This window comes from Vulpes vulpes, chromosome 7 (assembly GCF_048418805.1).
Source record: "Vulpes vulpes isolate BD-2025 chromosome 7, VulVul3, whole genome shotgun sequence".
In the NCBI taxonomy this organism is placed as follows: Eukaryota; Metazoa; Chordata; class Mammalia; order Carnivora; family Canidae; genus Vulpes; species Vulpes vulpes.
The window spans coordinates 109,806,197-109,824,828 of NC_132786.1; the positions used below are offsets into that span (position 1 = coordinate 109,806,197).

The following is an 18,632-nucleotide window of genomic DNA, read 5'->3' on the forward strand; positions in this document are numbered from 1 at the left end:
CGAGCTCCCGCCTCCTCCGCCCGGTGCTCCGCGGGCGCCGCAGCCCGCGCGCTCGCCTGTTTGGTCTCACAACTCGGCCTGCCCCTCTCTGGGGGCTGGTGGGGCTTGGGGGCTCAGGGGAGCGGCTGAGGTCTGGCGTCCTGCCTCTGGTGCTTCTTGGAGATGTTTTCTCTGGCAGGCGGGAGAGCTCCCAAGAAGCGCATCAACAGATGGAAAAGCAAACCTCGGAGCCGGTCAGATGCTGCCAAAGTTTACTCCAAACAAGGAAGCTGGGGTGGGGGGGGGGGAGGGGGGAGGGAGGAGGGGGAGGTGTGAAATCGCCACGCCCACTTCCTCCCAGCAGCTGTCCCCTCCACGAGCCTAGAGCCCCTAAGATGACTTCTCAACAGTCCCTCACCAGAGATAAGTGTCAGAGCAAACCGTATCTGGGGCCACGCGCTTTCACACGGAGGCCGAAGACGTGCAATTGACAACCCTGTTGTAGCCCATTGCTAGGGGCTCGTCCCAGCTCTCTCCAACGTGGTTTTGCCACATATAAGACTCCTGGACTTCGTGGAGGGGAGAGGTTTTACCAATCCTATAGCTAACCCTCCTATAGCTTCCTTACAGATAAGGAAACTGGGGCCCTGAGAGCCTTGATTAAGCTACTCCAGATAGAAAGTTGTTGCAGCGTTAAGACACGGTAGTTTCTTTTTGTGACACCAAGGCAGTCACGGGTCCCACTGGAAGGAGTGACTGGTAGGCAGGGCTTATACAGAGAAAATCATTCCCTCCCACCAGCTAGCAGTTACTGAGGATTTACAATTGCGTTGTTCTGTGTCAGGGACCAGGGAGATCAAGCGAAGAGATCAGAGCTGAGTCCCTTGGTGGAGTCCACCCAGTGTCACATGTAGAATGACAGTGCTATGCTCAGGTTATTGGGGGACCACAATTAATTTAACTTCATTTGACACAATTAATAAACACTTGTCAATCAGAAGTCAATCAATCAAGTATATTTAGAGAGACAATCAGGTATATTCCTAATTGGGTCCAGTTGAGGTTAGGGAGCAGTGGGTCCGCATGTCTTCAGAACCTAATTAAAATTAGAAACCCTCTCCAAAAAAAGACATATACATACATGTGCAGTATGCTATACACAATTTCAAGGGACCCATAAAACCCTCAAGCCCCCAGGATAATGAATGTCTTAGGCAACTGAATCTCTTTCAATTCACCATTTATTTTCAGAGACTTGGGTGTTTCTTTTTTTATGTCAGATGTTTTTGGAACTTCAAAACTAATTGTCTCAAGAAAGACCTAGACCCACACTTACACTAATACTATGCTTAGGTCAATATCAAGATTAATTGATCTACAAAGCAATAGGTGACATGGACCTCATGCCACTCAGAATGGCACGTCACAGCTTGGAAGCCAGGAGATGCCTCAAACCCTGAGGTACTCCTTGAGAGTAGCACTGGTTACAATACGAAAGCATCAAAAGGGCTCTACAGACAGACAAACCTGGGTCTGAAATCTGGTTCCACCATTTACCAGCTATGTGACTGTGAGCAAGACGCTAGACCTTTGTGAGTCTTGCTTTCCTCATCTTACAATGAGAGTTAAGTGAGAGAATGAAACCCAGGCATATAGTGGGCATTCAGTTAGTGCAATCGCCAGGTGGCTCTGAGTTTCATTATGCAGACACTAGAAAATTCTTCTCCATGACAATATAATTTAATTATTGTTATCACCATTAACTTTATACAGAAAAGTTTACATATATAATTTGTATGCATATCACCTAAAATATTATATACATATTTAAATATAGTAATGAACAGGAGTTTCCAATAGTTCCCATTCCCCTATATTTTTTCCACTTTCCCAAACCTTTAGCAGATGCACCCACCTTCTCTTGTGTCACTGTAAATCCTGGAGTGAGGAGCCTGAAAGCCCTGAGTGACAGTCTCTTATAGTAAATTATCAAGAAAAAAATATCTAATGCAATGGAAATTTTTCCATGAGTGAGTGAAATTAAGACTTGGTATTTAATCACTCTTAGCAGAAAAGCTTTTTGAAATACAATCTATAAAAATAATAACAATGTGATCATTTATCTGTCCCCTAAAGACTGGTAAAAATAACTTGCCTGAACAATTAGAACTGTTTTTAAACTGCTTCTCCCCAGAATCATTACCTCTCTCTCCCTGGTTTTAGAGATTGCACACCTACAGAACCACTAAATGCATTGCTTCAAGTGCAGAGTCTCAAAGCAGCCTTCTCGGTGTGGAGCTCTTAACACCAAACCAAGTGAAGTGAATGCTAACATTATATAAGCCAAGAAAGAATGAGCCCAAGACTAAGATCAAAAGAAGCGTAGCTTTTACTTGTTCTCTCAGAAATACTCAGTCGAGAGTGCTTATGAAGTAAGAAAACTAACCCAAACAGCTAAGCAGTTGTATAGATCCTGCAATCTTATTAGAACAGGGGTCAACAAACTAATGCCAGCAGGCCAAATCCAGCCTGTCACCTGTTTTTATAGTCTTCATGCTAAGAATGGCTTTCACATTTTTAAGTTATTGAAGAAAATTCAAAAGACCATGTCTTCTGACATGCTAAAACTATATGAAATTCAAATTTCAGTGTCCACAAATATTAGAACATAGACACACCCCTTTACTCGCATATTGTCTATGGCTTGCTTTTAAACCAAAAGGCAGAGTTGAGTAGTTCTGCCCAAGACTGTATAGCCTGCAAAGCCAAAAATATTTACTATCCGCCCCTTTACAGAAAATGTTCTTAGATTACATTAAATATCTTACATTACATTTATTTTAAAATAAGTTGGGTGGGGGCACCTAGGTGGCTCAATGGGTTAAGGGTCTGCCTTTGACCCAGGTCATGATCTCAGGGTCTTGGGATAGAGCCCCATGTGGGACTCCCCACTCAGGGAGTCTGCTTGTCTCTCTCCCTCTGCCCCTCCCCCTGCTTGTGTGCTCTCTCTCTCTCTCTCTCTTTCTCAAATAAAATAAAATAAAATAAGGACCTAAAATAACTTTGGAAAGGAAATATCCTTTTTTTAACTGCTAGAGTGGATTCTAACAAGGAAGGTATAGCCACAAATATTTGATAAAGGAAGGAGGGAAGGAAAAAACAATATACATATTCATAGTTTGATCTCATCATTAGCCAACATTAATTAGATTAAGATTAATCTCTCCCAAGAGATAATGCATGACCCTACTTCATCCCAAAAACTCAGTACCTAAATCAGCTCATAGCTCATGGATGAAATAATGCCCTTCAAAACATAACAACTGCATATGAAAAAAAAATCTGGCAGGATACTCCTCTGACATGGGTACTACTGTCATGTCCTTTGACACTCCCTGTGAAGGGGCTGATACCTATTTCCAAATGAAAAAGAGTGCCAATGGCATGTATTTATTGCTCATTGGTCTTTAAACTTCTAGAAAAAGACGAGATCCTATATATAGCATATGTTATCAAAAAGTCAGGTTCCTAAGAAAATAACTTTTTATTTGTTGTACCAAAGAAAAGACAGCTCTTCAACATTTCATTAATACATTTCAACCATTCTCAGGTAGGAAGCTCCCTACCATTTGGAATTCTCCTAACAGCCAATGGTCTAAGAATTGTAAACCCATGTTGCCCAATGCTCTTTTGAACTGTAACCCTGCTCCTCTGGCTGTAATTGGTAAGATCTAGATGGAGCTAATGAGTATCTTTTCTGGGAACAGGAATTATGACAGATGAAAAGAAAGTTCTGGTAACATTCCAGGGGTACCTGGGTAGCTCAATCGGTTCATCATCCATTTCTTGGTTATGGCTCAGGTCACGATCTCAGGGTTATGGGATTGATGTGGGGCTCTGTGCTCAGCACAGAGACTGCTTATCCCTCTCTCTCTCTCCCTCTGCCCTTGCCCCAACACCTGTGCACAGAGCAACTCTCTCTCTCTCTCTAATAAATAAATAAAATCTTTAAAAGAAAGAAAGGTCCTGGACACTCCAGAGCCATTCCAGCCAGCATCTGAGAACCAGCTCCTCTTAAGTTCCATAAGACGCCCTAATACCTTATCTTATACTCTATTCCCTTTTTGTGAATGACCCAGCATAGGGGCGTTTCTCTTGTTTGCAACCAGGAAATCTCACTAGTCCACCAAACGTAATCTCTTCAAGTTGGAACACAGAGGAAGAAGAAATGAATAGAGAAAGGGAGGACTCTTACATTATTGATTACCAACAACATGTTAGGCATCGTGCTAACCAAGAAACGGTCCCTACCTTTGAGGACTTTACATGAAGAGTAAGTTCCAGACAGTCCCTGGAACAGAGCATCCAAATGACAGAGCAGTCTCAGAAAGTCTGTATCTAGGGAGGCAAGTCTTCTTCAGCTGTCACTCACACCTCTCAGTTTCATTTTGCTTCTACCTTATTGCTTCCCTAGAGCCCATTCTTTATTTCTCATTTTAATTAGGCCCAGGGATGACAGAGACCATCTAAACAAACAGGAAGAATAAAAACCAAAGTGCCTACACCCTTGAGCATCCAAGAAAGCTGCCAAAAAGATACCTGGAAGTCCCTGATGGAGGTTACAGAATTCTATTTGCACAATGAGGTAATTTTGCTATATGATAGGGATGTCCTCCTGTCTATTTTTTTTCTAAGTTTACATGTTATTAATGCATTAGTGAAAGTGACTATTTTTTCAGTATCTGCCTTCAGTGTCTCAAAAAATATTAAGCAGCAAATTAGAGTAATTAAATTTCTTTCTTGCCAGGAGAATTAGGGGAGATCTTTCCAATAGCCTTTGTCGTCAGGAGATTTTGAGAATGGGATAATTCTGCAGTAGCGACAAAATGTCTTGATTTCATTTTACATAATCCAGAATACAAGCCTGGAATACTCTTCCCCCTCAGACCGCCTGGTTTGCCTAGAGACCTCCTCCTCAACCTTCAAGGCTCCACTGATATCCCAGATCCTCCAGAAAACATTTCCTGCCTGACCTTCCTGGAGGGAGGTGGCCACTCCACTTAGAGCCTCCCCAGAACCCCATTCTCTGTCTTCATCCTAGAACCATCACACTGCTCTCATACTGTTTTTTTGCACACTGATCACCTCATGAGGATATGAGCTGCTGGTAGCAGGGATGGATCTTCCATCCCAGCCCCGGCACAGTGCCTGGCACATAGTAGGCCCTCACTACATTTAATGAATTAAAGAGTGAACACAGATGTAACATGTAATACTGCATGCCAAGAGGTGACGTGATAGTGGTAAGATAATCATTCTCAGACATTCCCTCTCTCCGTTCATCCTCCATCTTTCTCTATGATGAGCTTTGGAGCCATTTCAAAACACAGCTCCATAATAAACAGGTTAGCAACATTTAAAATTAACAAAATAAAAATAAATAAATAAAAATAAAATTAACAAATAGAACAAAAAGCTCCTCTACTTGCTAGCTGTGTGCACTTGAACACGTTGCTTAGCCACTCTGAGTCTGTTTCTTCTTCTGTAAAATGGAGATGTAACATGTATCTCATAGGGAATAGGTGAGTAATAATATGATAATTTATGTTAAAGACTTACCCTGAGGGTGCCTGGGTGGCTCTGTCCCTTAAGCCTGTGACTTGGTTTTGGCTTTTGGCTCAGGTCATGATCTCAAGGTCCCGGGATGGAGCCACAAGTTGGGGGCTCCACATTCAGCAGAAATTCTGAGGTTCTCTCTCTTTCTCTCTCTCTCTCTCTCTCTCTCTTCCTCTGCCCCTCCCCCCCCACTTGCTTGCTCTCTCTCTGAAATAAATAAATAAATCTTAAAAAAAAAAAAAAAACTTACCCTGAACTTGATTCATGGTGAACTTTCAATAAAATTTTTTTCACATTATCATTCATCACTAGGACACTAGGTCCCTTTTGTGCTTGCTTTCTACATAGAAAGTTTGAGATAATCCATGTTCAGAGGCAAGAGAAACAAGGCTTAGGGCTCACTCCCTCCTGGGTCCAAGCCCCAGAGAATCAATCACCCCATGAGCAACTGAGCCAGAGGTTCTAGGTGATAGAGGTCACTCAACTGAGCTGCGGACACTCACAAGGCAGTCCTGAGAGCTGAAGTCCAGAGCTTGCACAGGACATGGCTCAGACAGCACCCTGAGGAAATGCTCAGTTACTCCCCTACACACACACACACACACACACACACACACACACACGCAGTCCAGCTTCCAATGTCCTCCCCATTCCACAACACTTCTGTCATCTGGGCATTAGCACATTTAGTAGATATGTGTGGCCCCCATCCTCTAGGGCTCCTGGCCGCATTTAACTCTGTGGACCACGGCTGCATACTTGGGATGTCTTTTGTTCTTGGGTATCCAGGGCCCAGCTTGCTCCTGGTTTGCTTCCCAGCTTTCTTGCTCATTCCTTTACGGTCGTGTAACCAGGAAACCTCTCATCCTGGAAGCTCGATCTTCTCACTCCATCCCTTCTCCACTGAGCAATCCTCTTCACTCTTGATAGCCCCACAATCACTCTGCAGTATCTGTTTCCAGCCTAGATCACTTTCATGAGCAACAGGGCATCTCCTCTTTTTTCAGAAGGTGTGACAGGCACCTAATCTCAACTCATCCAAATCTGAATTATTTGCCTTCTTGTTCTGCCCCCAGAGTTCCCTTAGGGTGTTGGGGGAGGGGACTAATACTTCCACACCCCTTCCCAGGCTAGGCCCACCCTTATTGCCCTCTTTCCAGCTATTCCCATAGGAGAATTTCTTCCCTGATTCTTTCCTGGAGCAAAATTCACTAATGCAAGGATCTCTGCTGGGAAGAGCCTATATGGCACATCTGTGAGGATGAGAAGAAAGTGCCCTTCTCCTGGGGGGAGCAGCCCATGCTAGGCCAGACACAGAGCTTGGTGAATGCAGCATGGACTAAACATCACTTCCACATGGTCCCTCATGGTCAGGCATTTTGGAATTCCTAGCCATAACACCTCACTATTAACCCCCAATAGCCCCATCTCTGTAAATGGTCCTCCCACCCATTCTATCATCAGATCAGAACCTGTGAGTCATTACTATCCCTTCTGTGTCTCTCATCTAACCACTAAGTCCTGGCAGAACTACTACCTAAATGTCTGGCATCTATCTGCACCTCTCCACACTTCCTTCCCTCAGTCCATGAACCTGGTTGTGCTTCTCGGCCCAGGCACCCTCAGAGCAGTTGATGACACCTGAAGACCCCTTTCGGCCACCTCTGTTTCCTTATCTGCCTTTAGATTCATTCACCTCTCCCTGTGGTGAAATGATTACAATTGTCTTGAATTCATATTTATGCCTTCATTTCAGAGAGCCCCTCCCTGGTAGGTCTGGACAGGAACATTGGCCTTTGCTAGCACCTGTCTCCCCTCCAACTCCTGGAAGCTATTGACTCTTCTTCTTGGGGACGCCACTGAGGAAAGGCCCCTGATCCTGAGTCAGAAGCCCTGGGTGATGAGGCAGGTCTGCCAGATGTGTGACCTCTGGCAAGTTGCTTAATTACCCTGAGTCTCACTTTCTTCTCTAAAATGGGCAAAATCAAGCCTCTCCTGCAGGGCTTTATAAATGCAAAAGTTACAAGTGAGAATGCCTTCAAAAAGGCCTTTCAAATTAGGAACCATGTCTTACTCACTGGTTTGGCATCTTATATGTAAATCCCCATTAGAAGTTGTTGAGTGAATGAAATTAATGATTAGTGCACAGGAATCACTGTACCTAGTGGACTTCGAACAGTACAAAGTGTCTCCGAAAGAAACACTGGTGATTCCTCCGCCTATAGCGCAGCCTTTTAACCTTCCTCATTAGACTAATACTTTTGGCAATTTTAATAAGGTGGCACTAAATTTAATAAGGTTACCCAAAATCATAGTAGGTATTTAAGCTTGGGTAAATCTACCTTCCAGGGACACCTGGGTGGCTCAGTGGTTGAGCGTCTGCCTTTGACTCAGGGCATGATCCCAGGTCAGGGATCGAGTCCCGCACGGGGCTCTCTGTGAGGAGCCTGCTTCTCCCTCTGCCTATGTCTCTCTGTGTCTCTCATGAATAAATAAATAAAATATTTTAAAAATAAAATAAAGTAAATTTGACTTCCATTCAACTTGCCCAAACTCTTTTTTTTTAATATTTTTAAAATTTATTTATTCATGAGAGACAGAGAGAGAGAGAGACAGAGAGAGAGGCAGAGACACAGGCAGAGGGAGAAGCAGGCTCTATGCGGGAGCCCGACGTGGGACTCGATCCAGGGTCTCCAGGATCACACCCTGGGCCAAAGGTGGCACTAAACCGCTGAGCCTTCTGGGCTGCCCCTGCCCACACTCTAAAAGGCATAATATTTTACTAGCAGTCACTATCATTATGCCCCATGGCACACAGTGGCCACTAACTCTCTGCTGTTTTGTCTCTACTCATAGACATGAATCTCCATCATTCCCCAAGACAGCATGAAAATGGGTCATGACAACTGTGGAATGGGGACAAATGTTAGGTACCCTGACCCCCATACCCAATGGAATTCAAGGGCCCCATGGCAAATCCATGGGCTGTTGACCTTCTACGTCTCTGCAGGAAAAACAGTCTCAGATGTCTGGGCAATGGTGTGTTTGAGCCATAGTTTCTTCGGGCTGCAACTATCTCTGACCTTTATTTAGTATGCTATAAGATTCATCAGTAACTTTGGGTCACCCAAGTATGCTCGAGTACCCACTGCTCAGGAAAGGCAAAGCACAAATGCTTCAATGCTACTTGTAACAGTGGTTTTCATCAACACCAATAGCTGAAATCACCTATAGAACTAGTAAATCATACAGACACCAAGACTCACCAAAACAGAATATGATTCACTGGTCTTGAATGGAAAGTCTAGTATTTTTTTTAAATCTCACTATTGAGAAGCCAGGGATGAGAACCACTACCATTGTGCAATATTCATCCCAAACATTCCTGGTCTATTTCCAACCTTAAGAAAGAAAAGAGGATTTGATAAACATGAATCCTTTGAAACTCTATCCTCACCAATCTTTTGACCAAATTTGACATCCAATTCACCAGGTGCTGGCACAGTTTACACTCATATACTAGGGTTGAGGAAAAAATTCTGCCCCAAATCAGAGTTTTAACCTTTCAGTCTTAAATCCATGCTAATTTGACCAAATTACCTAAACCCACCACCATGATATAAATTAAAGCTTTGCCCCAAAGAAGAACACCTCTTTTACATGTTTAAGAGTACAAACAATTATATAGTATGTTATAGCTCTGACTTTAGAAAGCAAGCCAAAAGTATAATTTACTTAGCAGTTGAAAATTGCATGATTCTTGAGACATATGATATTTTTTCTTTCTGTAACTAGAAAACATAAATATATAGAAATACAAAAATTCCAGTATGTTAAGAGGCAAAAGGAATAACAGAGAAAATTGGTGAATGATCTTTAGTAGGCCAGCAAAATTTGCCACATCAAAGATGCTTGATGAGGCTCTGGGGAATAGAGGATTAGAATAAATACAGAGCATCCAAGGTAACGACCTGCATAGCAATAGGTCCCAAATGGACAACCCATTATAGGTAGAATCAGCTCAGATATGCACTTGGACGTGGGTACGGGAGCAGTTTCTTAGGGGTCTAACATGCTCAGGCCACCTGTGCCAGGCTCTGTTCTAAGTGCTTTATGCATACATCTCATTTCAAGCCCTCCAATAACAAGAATGTATTATGGAGTTAAGAGCTTCTCACTGTGGTTCTACAATCCCTAGAGAAAGTAACTCCTCTCAGTGACAACCTTGGCAACAGAATTATCAAGAGTGCCAGGAATCAGGAATGCTGGAACCAAAGAAAACAGACAGGCTGCCCAAAAGAGGATTTCCGACACCAAAGTGGATCCACCTATTTGGATCCAACCATTTCCTACTACAAGTACAAAATGACTTATAATAGATTCCCTTCCATCTGTTGTTCACTGGCAGCTAAATTCATCTCGTACTTTCTTCCAGCTTAGTGATTCACCTCAAACAGGATAGCAAACATGTTCTTTGTCACCAGCAAACGTGTACCCACACAGATACACACAGCTAGCTATACACACACACACACACACACACAGTGCGCTCCACTTTTGTGTCCTGGATGTGGCCTCTGCTGTTGATGATAATGATAAGGATGTGAAATGTGATAGACTAGCACAGTTAGAGTAAAGATAAACTAAATTTAAGAAAAAAGAGCAAACTACAAAGTAGGATATGATATGGTTGCAATTACGTAAAAATACATTCTAGAAAGACAAGAAGGAAATGTACCAAAATGGTAACAATAATTATATCCTGGTGCTAGAGTCATAGGTAACTTGGTTTCACAGAACCAGGGACTTCAGGCTTGTCCTAGTTCATACGGACATAGACTGGCTACACCCCTGGCCTCTCACCTGGAACATCGGTGAAATTGAGTTTCTTCTTTTATGTATGCTCCAAATTTTTTACTATGCTCATCATTTCAAAAGAAAGAAAAACACACATTTTAAAAGTCAGTTGTCAGTACAGACATGGATATCTAAATTAGTTCCTGCATTTTCATGTTTAAAACATTTTATAATTTAAAATGTATATTAGGGGAGCCTGGGAGGCTCAGTGTGTTGAGGTGCTGACTCTTGGTTTTGGCTCAGGTCCTGGGATGGGCTCTGCACTTTGCAGGGAGTCTGCTTGAGGATTCTCTCTCTCTCTCTCTCTCTCTCTCTCTCTCTCTCTCTCTCTCAAATAAATAAATATTTAAAAAATAATAATAAAATAAAATGTATAAATTATCCTGAGCCAGAACAATAACCCATACCTAGACTGTAAGCTTAATGGGGGCAAGGTCTGTTTCATTGACTAATGTATTCCAAATACCTAGAACAACATCTAGCACCTAACAGGCAGTTAATACTTGTTGAATGAATACATTAATATTCTGGTTTTGGCAGTGGTTTCAAGAAGAAATATGGAAATTAGCATGCCAGCCTTCTGAGTCAAAAATATGCTCTCCTCATCCTCCAAGGACAGGGATAAGATGGTCTATCTTTACCACAGATTGAGTAAACAAAATTTATGTTCATTGCCCAAACAATTGAGGCTCCTCCTTTTAGAAGGGATTTCATTCTTCCATCATACCAGGACCTAATGGAAAAATCCTGGACCACATCATCAGTAATGTGATATCTTATATACTGGTACTTAATAAAATATTAGGCACGTTTGCCATACAATGCAAGCCAATGCCAAAAGAAATAGATTACACACTTGGGTAGTTGAAATTCTAAATTATGATCATGGATTTTAAAAATCTTCATGGGTAGGGAAATTGCAAAGTCTCTACATTGACAAGATGACTGAAATTGCAGAATCACAAGCAAATTTTTCCAGATGTTGATTACGTTGATGCCCCCAAATTCTACCAGAGAATCAGTCTATATTATCATGAGAAAAGAAAGCAGTTATAGTTGGCAGCAAGTGGGAGTATTAATGATTTAATGCTGAGATGCTTTTGTCAGCTATTTAAGTTACCAAAAGGTAGTTTTTTCATTGTGATAAATTCTTGCACATCTATTTGGCGATCAAAGTTTTAACAAAATACCTCTCTAGACAGCAAAGGGCATTTGGAAGAATGGAGGTGATTGGGTTTCTTCTTTTCACATGAGTTGCCTCTTGGCTTCGTGAATTCTCTCTCTGATTTTGAAGATATCCTGCAAACCACAAAGCATCGTCATTGACACATAGCCTACTCTCGGCACACGGTTACGGGATCAACTAAAACTGTGTGACAACTGACGCACATCTCAAGGAAAACTGAAATGCAGGATCACATGTTGGAAATAATAAGAAGTAGAAAAGGGTAAAACAGGGGTGTTAATTCAGTGATTAAATTTAAAGAAGTAAGAAAAGTCAATGGGTCCTTCTAGTAGTTGTCTTCATTTTTCACTCCTATTCATCGAGATCACTGTGCCAGACCCTTTCACATACAGAATCACCTTGAGCCCTCACAACAATTCCCATTTCTCACATGAAGAAACTGAGGCCAGCCACAGCAGGGTGGATATGAGATCTAAACAGGGACTGGTCTGACTCCTCTCCATCTTCTGAAAGGTGTAAAGTTCCAGACACTCCCATCTCATGGCCCTTCCACTCACTCTTACTTTTTCAACCTCTTCTTTTTTTTTTTTAAATAAGGTCCAAAGAAATAACTAAGCAGGCAGGAGACCAGTGCCGGTTAGACGCCTCTTCTTTTCTCATTCCCACATTTGGAATATAGAACTGTGCCCCTGAGGTTTACTGCCCTTGAGGTTTCTGTCCCTGGGGAAGGGAGCCTTTAGCCACCTCCCAAGCTTCTCCCCCACCCCTAGATTCCAAGTATCTTTGGCAGGCGTGGTTCCCATCCGCAGCACTGGCACAGGCCCCCAGCACTGACCACTTGCAGCTTCCTCTTCACCAAAAGAGAAGCCCCAAATGCCATGAAGATGATGTTCCCTAAAAGCAGCTGCTCAGAGGACTGCAGACCTGCTTCGTGATACCCACCCAGATGGACCCTTGAAACCTCTCAACAGGGACTCTCCTGGGAAGATAGGAGGGACATCCAGCTGTCTCAAAGGAGTAGGAAGGAAGAGGGAAATTGGAGAAAATTTGCAAGAGTGCCCAGAGGCCCACCGTCCAAGTCCCACAGTCCACCCACTTTGGTCCCTGCCTTCAGGCAGCTCAGTTTAGACCCACTGACCCTCCAGTGACTAGATCAATAGACACAGATGCTGCCAAGACAGAAGGAAGTTGGGAGGAAAGGATGCAGCACAAGGACTGAGTCCCTCCCACAGATTCCTGGAGGGATAACATTAGCGCTAGTCTCATTTTGGAAGAGAATGGTAAGAAGGCATAAGCAACAGTGATAGGGTCTTTTATTTTAGATTATTAGTGTCATTTTCACCCTAACCATTTTCACATCATTTTCATCCTACCCATACCCACAGTCGTGCAGTAAAACATCGCAAAGAAGAATACAAACTCTATAGCCAGGATCAAACTCTGGCCCTACTCTCCTTGGCTTAATGACTTTGGTCTCTGCCTCAGTTTCCTCATGGCCAATCATAGTACCTCATATGGCTGTTGTGAGAATAAATGACTTAATGTGTGAAAGGTGCTTAGAGCAGTGTCCAGCATGTAGTAACTACTCAATAAGTGTCAGCTGCTGCTCTTATTGTCACTGCTACATTATTTTCAAGCCATATGCATTTTACTGCACTTTTGCATAATGTCTCTTCAACATAGTAACCTGTGAAGAGTGGGAAGTCGTAGGGAAAGGGACGAGATCAGAGAGGAGCATAGACTGCCCTAACAAATAGTGTGGTTCTCGCTCCAGGACTTCTGATTGCCCGCATTATTTCCTACACTCCACAACACTTCTTAAGCTCTTTACAAACCCTGAACTCTTCAAAGAGAGTTCCTTGAAATTACTTAATGACTGCAGTGCTCCTTTCACATAAATGAGGAGGGGAAGTGGGCTAGGAGACAATGGGACTGGCAACATTGAGCACATTGGAGGACCTCACACATGCAGTTTACATGGGGATGCTTGGGATCAGAACCGAGTCCACTTCTGAGTGTGATGAAATCCTTCTACACTCCAAAGTCTCACAGGGTCCCTGTGTCCAATACTCCCAAAATGCCACCGTGCACGGCATCAGGAATCTGGCTTTGGAAAACACAGGTCTTTCCTCCCCCACTGCCTCCCCTGGGGGCACCGGCCACACGGCTGTGCTTGCCACCATCACCACTGGGGGGCGCCCTGTGTTGGCAAGGCTCCACTCTGCACCACTTGGGACTGTCACTTAACATACAGGCAAGAGGACTCCACCATCAAAAAAGGATGAAATCTTGCCACTTGCAACAATGTGCATGGAACTAGAATATATTATGCTAAGGGAAATAAGTCAGAGAAAGACAAATACCATATGATATCACTCATACATGGAACTGAAGGAACAAAACAGATGAAAATAGAGGAAGGGAAGGAAAAATAATTTAAGATAAAAACAGAGAGGGAGCAAACCATAAGAGACTCCTAACTCTAGGAAATAAAGAGTGTTGCTGGAGGGAAGTGGGGGCTAGAAGGGTGATGGGCATTAAGGAGAGGACTTTTGTGAGGAGTACTGGGTGTTATACGGAAGTGATAAATCACTAATTTCTACTCCTAAAACCAATACTACACTATAAGTTTATCAACTTGAATTTAAATTAAAACACAAAAACCAAAAACAAAACAGAAAGGCAGCAGGAACACCAAGTAGAAAATGCCAAGGATCAAGAACAAGTGAAAGCCATGTGTGAGCAGGAGTCTCCTCTTTTCTCCAAAGTGCACGCACCTTCTTGGGTTGCCCGGTGGTCTTCTCACTGGGACAATAAGGATCCCACCTAGCCGGCAGAAGTGACCATGGTGAAGGACAGTGAGTGTAAGAGTAAAGGCGGAAATCATTAAATGACTGGCTATGAGAATGTTAAAATGAACCACATTTGCCTGGATATTTTCCCACAAAACAAACAATGCAGTCTTACAGCCAGGCCTTCGGTATGGCTGAGATACCACATGAAGTGTTGTCTTGCTCCTTGGGAACTGGAAACGCTTAGAAGGCCCCTGAAAGACACAGCCAGCCTAGTCAAAGGGTTCAGGACTGAGGTTCAGGACACCTAGATTCATACCCCAGCTCCACAATGGCTGAAAAAGGCATTCATGTCTGAGTCTTGATTTATCCACCATTTTAATAGAACCAAAAGAACATGTCATGCTCTTTCAAGCTGTTGCTAGAGCAGAAGAAAGAAGAGCATTTGGAGGATTTTGAACAAAGCCAGTTGCAGTTGTATGGGGCTTACCTTGCTCTCCTGTGCCCTCGAGTTTCTCTGCAGTTTCCCCTGGGCTGTGGCACTCCTCTGCAGCCACTGCATTCCTGGCTTCTGTCAGCAAAGAAAAGAAACATGCCCTGTCAGGCACCTGGCGATAACCAGAGGAGCACATCCTGGGTGACCTCTCTGGGATGCCTGACGCTCTTGACTAGTTCCTCTGCTTGGCCTTTAACTTTGGTTTTTCCTGCACTCCTGTGCCCTGCTCCCCCCACCCAGTCTTCTACCCTCCCTCTCCCCCTTAAACTTTGGTGTTCCCAAGGGTTCTGTACAGGCTTCTTTTTCTTCTCATTCTCCAGGTGATGGCATCCATCCCCTTGGGTGTTATTGATTCCTATCTCTTCAGCCAGCATACCAAGGGGCTGAGCCATCTAGACAATGGGCAAGCCATCACTGGGAAGGGACCATCTGGGAAGGCGAACGGAGCTTCCTCCAGACCCCTGGAAATCTCCATGTGGGAAATACTCCTGCATCTTGAGAGCACTGGTCCAGAGGAGGCAGGAGTAGAAAAGTAGGCCAAACTCCACTGTAGAATGTCATTTGCCACAACCCTATGAGTAATTACAATGACTCCCATTTTTCAAATGGAAAACAAACTCAGAAAGGTTAAGGTCACAGAGCTCATATGTGGCAAAGTCAGGATTTGAATACAAGTCCTCAATAGGTCTGGTGCATTTTCTCCCCCCCCCCCCCCCCCCCCCCAGCTAACCCTGTGGATTCAAAGTCTGAAAAGCTAAGAAGTCCATTCTAGGGTGCCTGGGTGGCTCAGTTAGTTAAGTGTCTGCCTTCAACTCAGTTCATAATCCCAGCATCCTGGAATCAAATCCTGCATTGGGCTCTCAGTTCAGTGGAGAGTCTGCTTCTCCCTCTCCCTCTGCCCCTCCCCACTGCTTGTGCTCACTCTCCCAAATAAATAAATTAAAAATCTTAAAAAAAAGAAGTCCATTCTAAAGTGAAAATATTCCTACAGAAATGCTTCTTGATATTGTGCTTAATCACACATATTTTATAACTAAAAGAATTTTCTGTACTTTTGTATAGTTTTAATGCTTCCTGAGCATAGATAAGTAAAACAGAATTATGCATTTTATTATCCCCAGATCCAAAATGAACAGGATAAATAAAAGACCCCCCCAGAATGCCATAGCCTAGATACAGAGCAAAGCTGCCCTATGCACAGCCCAGCCAAGTGGTGGTGGAAAAGTAGAAACAAGGTGATTTAAGGTCAATTCAATGAGTGCCAATTTGCCAAACAGAATCTTCAACCCACCAATTGATGGATTATTGATTCACCATACCTTGTTTATAGTAATATTTTGTACAGTTCACAGAGGTTTGGGCTTCACTGAGACTACTCAAAGTATAGCATATTTTCAGAATGATAACTGCTTGTGTATTTTGAATTTCAAGTACCATGAGTGTAACAAATATTAAAGATTCTCTAAGAGCATAATGGGTTTTTCTTGTCCAAAGCATTTTCAGACCAGTCTGCTACTTTTTTCTCTTATTCTTGGTTAATGGATTTGCTTGCTTGGTAGAAGAGAAGGAAAAGGTGGTCTTGAAGGTGGTATGCAAGGAACTGTTCTAGGAATATTGTCACACCTGTACCTGCATGCCTTCCAGAAGCTCACACATGCAAACCCATCCATCCTCACTCCTATACACATTCACAAAATGAGAGTCTCGTCTGCATGTTGATTTTCACATATCCATGTCAGTTTAAATATGTTCGTGTAACACACTCTCTGGGAGAATGAGATTAACTTAAAAATAAATAAAGAAATAAAAGGAAGGTGAAAGAAAGAAGAAAGAAAGGAAAGAAAGAAAGAAAGAAAGAAAGAAAGAAAGAAAGAAAGAAAGAAAAAGGAAGAAAGAAGAAAGAAAGAAAGAAAGAAAGAAAGAAAGAAAGAAAGAAGAAAGAAAGAAAGAAAGAAAGAAAGAAAGAAAGAAAGAAAGAAAGAAAGAAAAAGTAAGATCAAGGAAAGAAGCATTTCTTAAGCACCTACTCACCTCCAGGACTCTGCTTCATACTGTCACCACAGTGCTCCATCTTCTTGAAACTCACACCACCTACAAGGTGGGTGTCATATTCCCTGTTTACAGAAGATGTGAGTAAGGCTCAAAATCAAAGATGCACCACTACCAAGTGACAGAGTCCTGATTCAAACTGAATTCCATCTTGCCCCAGAGGCTATGAATTTTGGAGCGGGGAGAGGACTAAGATTAGTTTCGCAAAGGTCCTGATCCCTCTTATACAGCAGTCCTCATCTACTCTTACCTGAAGAAACAATTGCCCAGTGACAATAAAAACCTCAAAGAGAATTATGCCAACCACAATCAGTGCGCACATCCTAAAAAAGACAAATTAATAATCTCTCTCTCCTTTTATGAGGCAGCCTTTCTTTTAATACAATCACAGAGCAGAGACATGCATTGTTAGCTCCGGCTTTGATTTGTCAGAAGACAGCACAGGTGAGTTCCAAAAGGAAAAACAATTCACAAAAGGCAAAGCGACAATGGATGTGGGAGAGGAAAGCAATCTCTAAGTCACCGTAAAATTACTTTTGGGTGGCTGTGGAAACGTAACCATATTATGTTAATTTCTCCAGAATGCGTAAAGCAGATGCCCCAGAGTTACCGAATGTTCCTGGCTTCTTTCTGCTTTCTCAAGTGCATCGTTCAATAATTAAAATCTATTATATTCCTAGAGCAAAACACTTAGTAACACCTCAGCAAACACCGGGGAGAAAAGAAATGGAATTTTGATAGCAGGTCTGCTACTAACTTGAGATAAAATCAGCTTAATGCTAATTATTTTTCACATTTAGTTTCTATATTTACCAAATGGCCTAACTTCAGGAGAACACGTTCTTTCTATGAATGCCTGCTGAATTAACCATTAACATTCCCTATCCACATTACCAACCTTTCAAGGCCTGTTTCTAACCACATCAGATGTTCAAATCCCTTACCCCAGCTCACAAGAATCATTCTCTTCTCTACCTCCATTTGCACTTTCGGTCATATAATCAGCATTTCATATACATATTAAATGTATTAACTATGTACCGTATAACATGTGTCAGACATCTAATGGGATTTGAAGACAATATGATTACAATAATAGCTGATTTCACTGAATCCTTACTAAGGGCAGATATTATTCTAGGTGCTTTTGTATATATTAAATTACTGAGTCCTTGCTGTCTATGAAGACTGTCCTACTGATAGCCAATTCCACAGATAAAGTAAACTGAATTACTCAGTAACTTGCTTGTTGTTACTCAGATCATCAGTGAGGGAACTAGAATTTGAACTCAACAGCCTGGCTCTAGAGCCCTGGCAATTAATGGCTAGTGTACAGCTGCCTCTCCAGGCCCACATTCAAGGAGCTCATGGTTGAATTAAAGACAGATATGGGAATGCCTGGGTGGCTCAGCAGTTGGGCACCTGACTTTGGCCCAGGGTGTGATCCTGGAGCCCTGGGATTGAGTCCCACATCAGGCTACTTGCAGAGAGCCTGCTTCTCCCTCCGCCTGTGTCTCTGCCTCTCTCTTTCTCTCTCTCTCTCTCTCTTTCTCTCTCTCTCTCTCATGAATAAATAAATACAATCTTTAAAAATAAAAAAATAAAGACAGATATGAATCACAATCACTGTTGTGTCATATGATATGACTGAGCATAC

General features: G+C 42.7%; 1 protein-coding gene across 6 annotated transcripts in view; it reads right to left on the reverse strand.

Annotated features, from left to right (window-relative positions):
* The window catches only part of PDE1C (phosphodiesterase 1C), a 570,553-nt gene that overhangs the window by 485,734 nt on the left and 66,187 nt on the right, over positions 1-18,632 (reverse strand). For 3 of the 6 annotated variants that reach the window (XM_072764662.1, XM_072764660.1, XM_072764663.1), the window contains exon 2: positions 14,921-15,001. In XM_072764662.1, the coding sequence (XP_072620763.1) occupies positions 14,921-15,001 (81 nt within the window). Of the gene's footprint in view, positions 1-14,920; positions 15,002-16,957; positions 17,357-18,632 lie in introns of those variants that run through there. The other 3 variants (XM_072764664.1, XM_072764665.1, XR_012002742.1) reach the window with 2 other exon arrangements.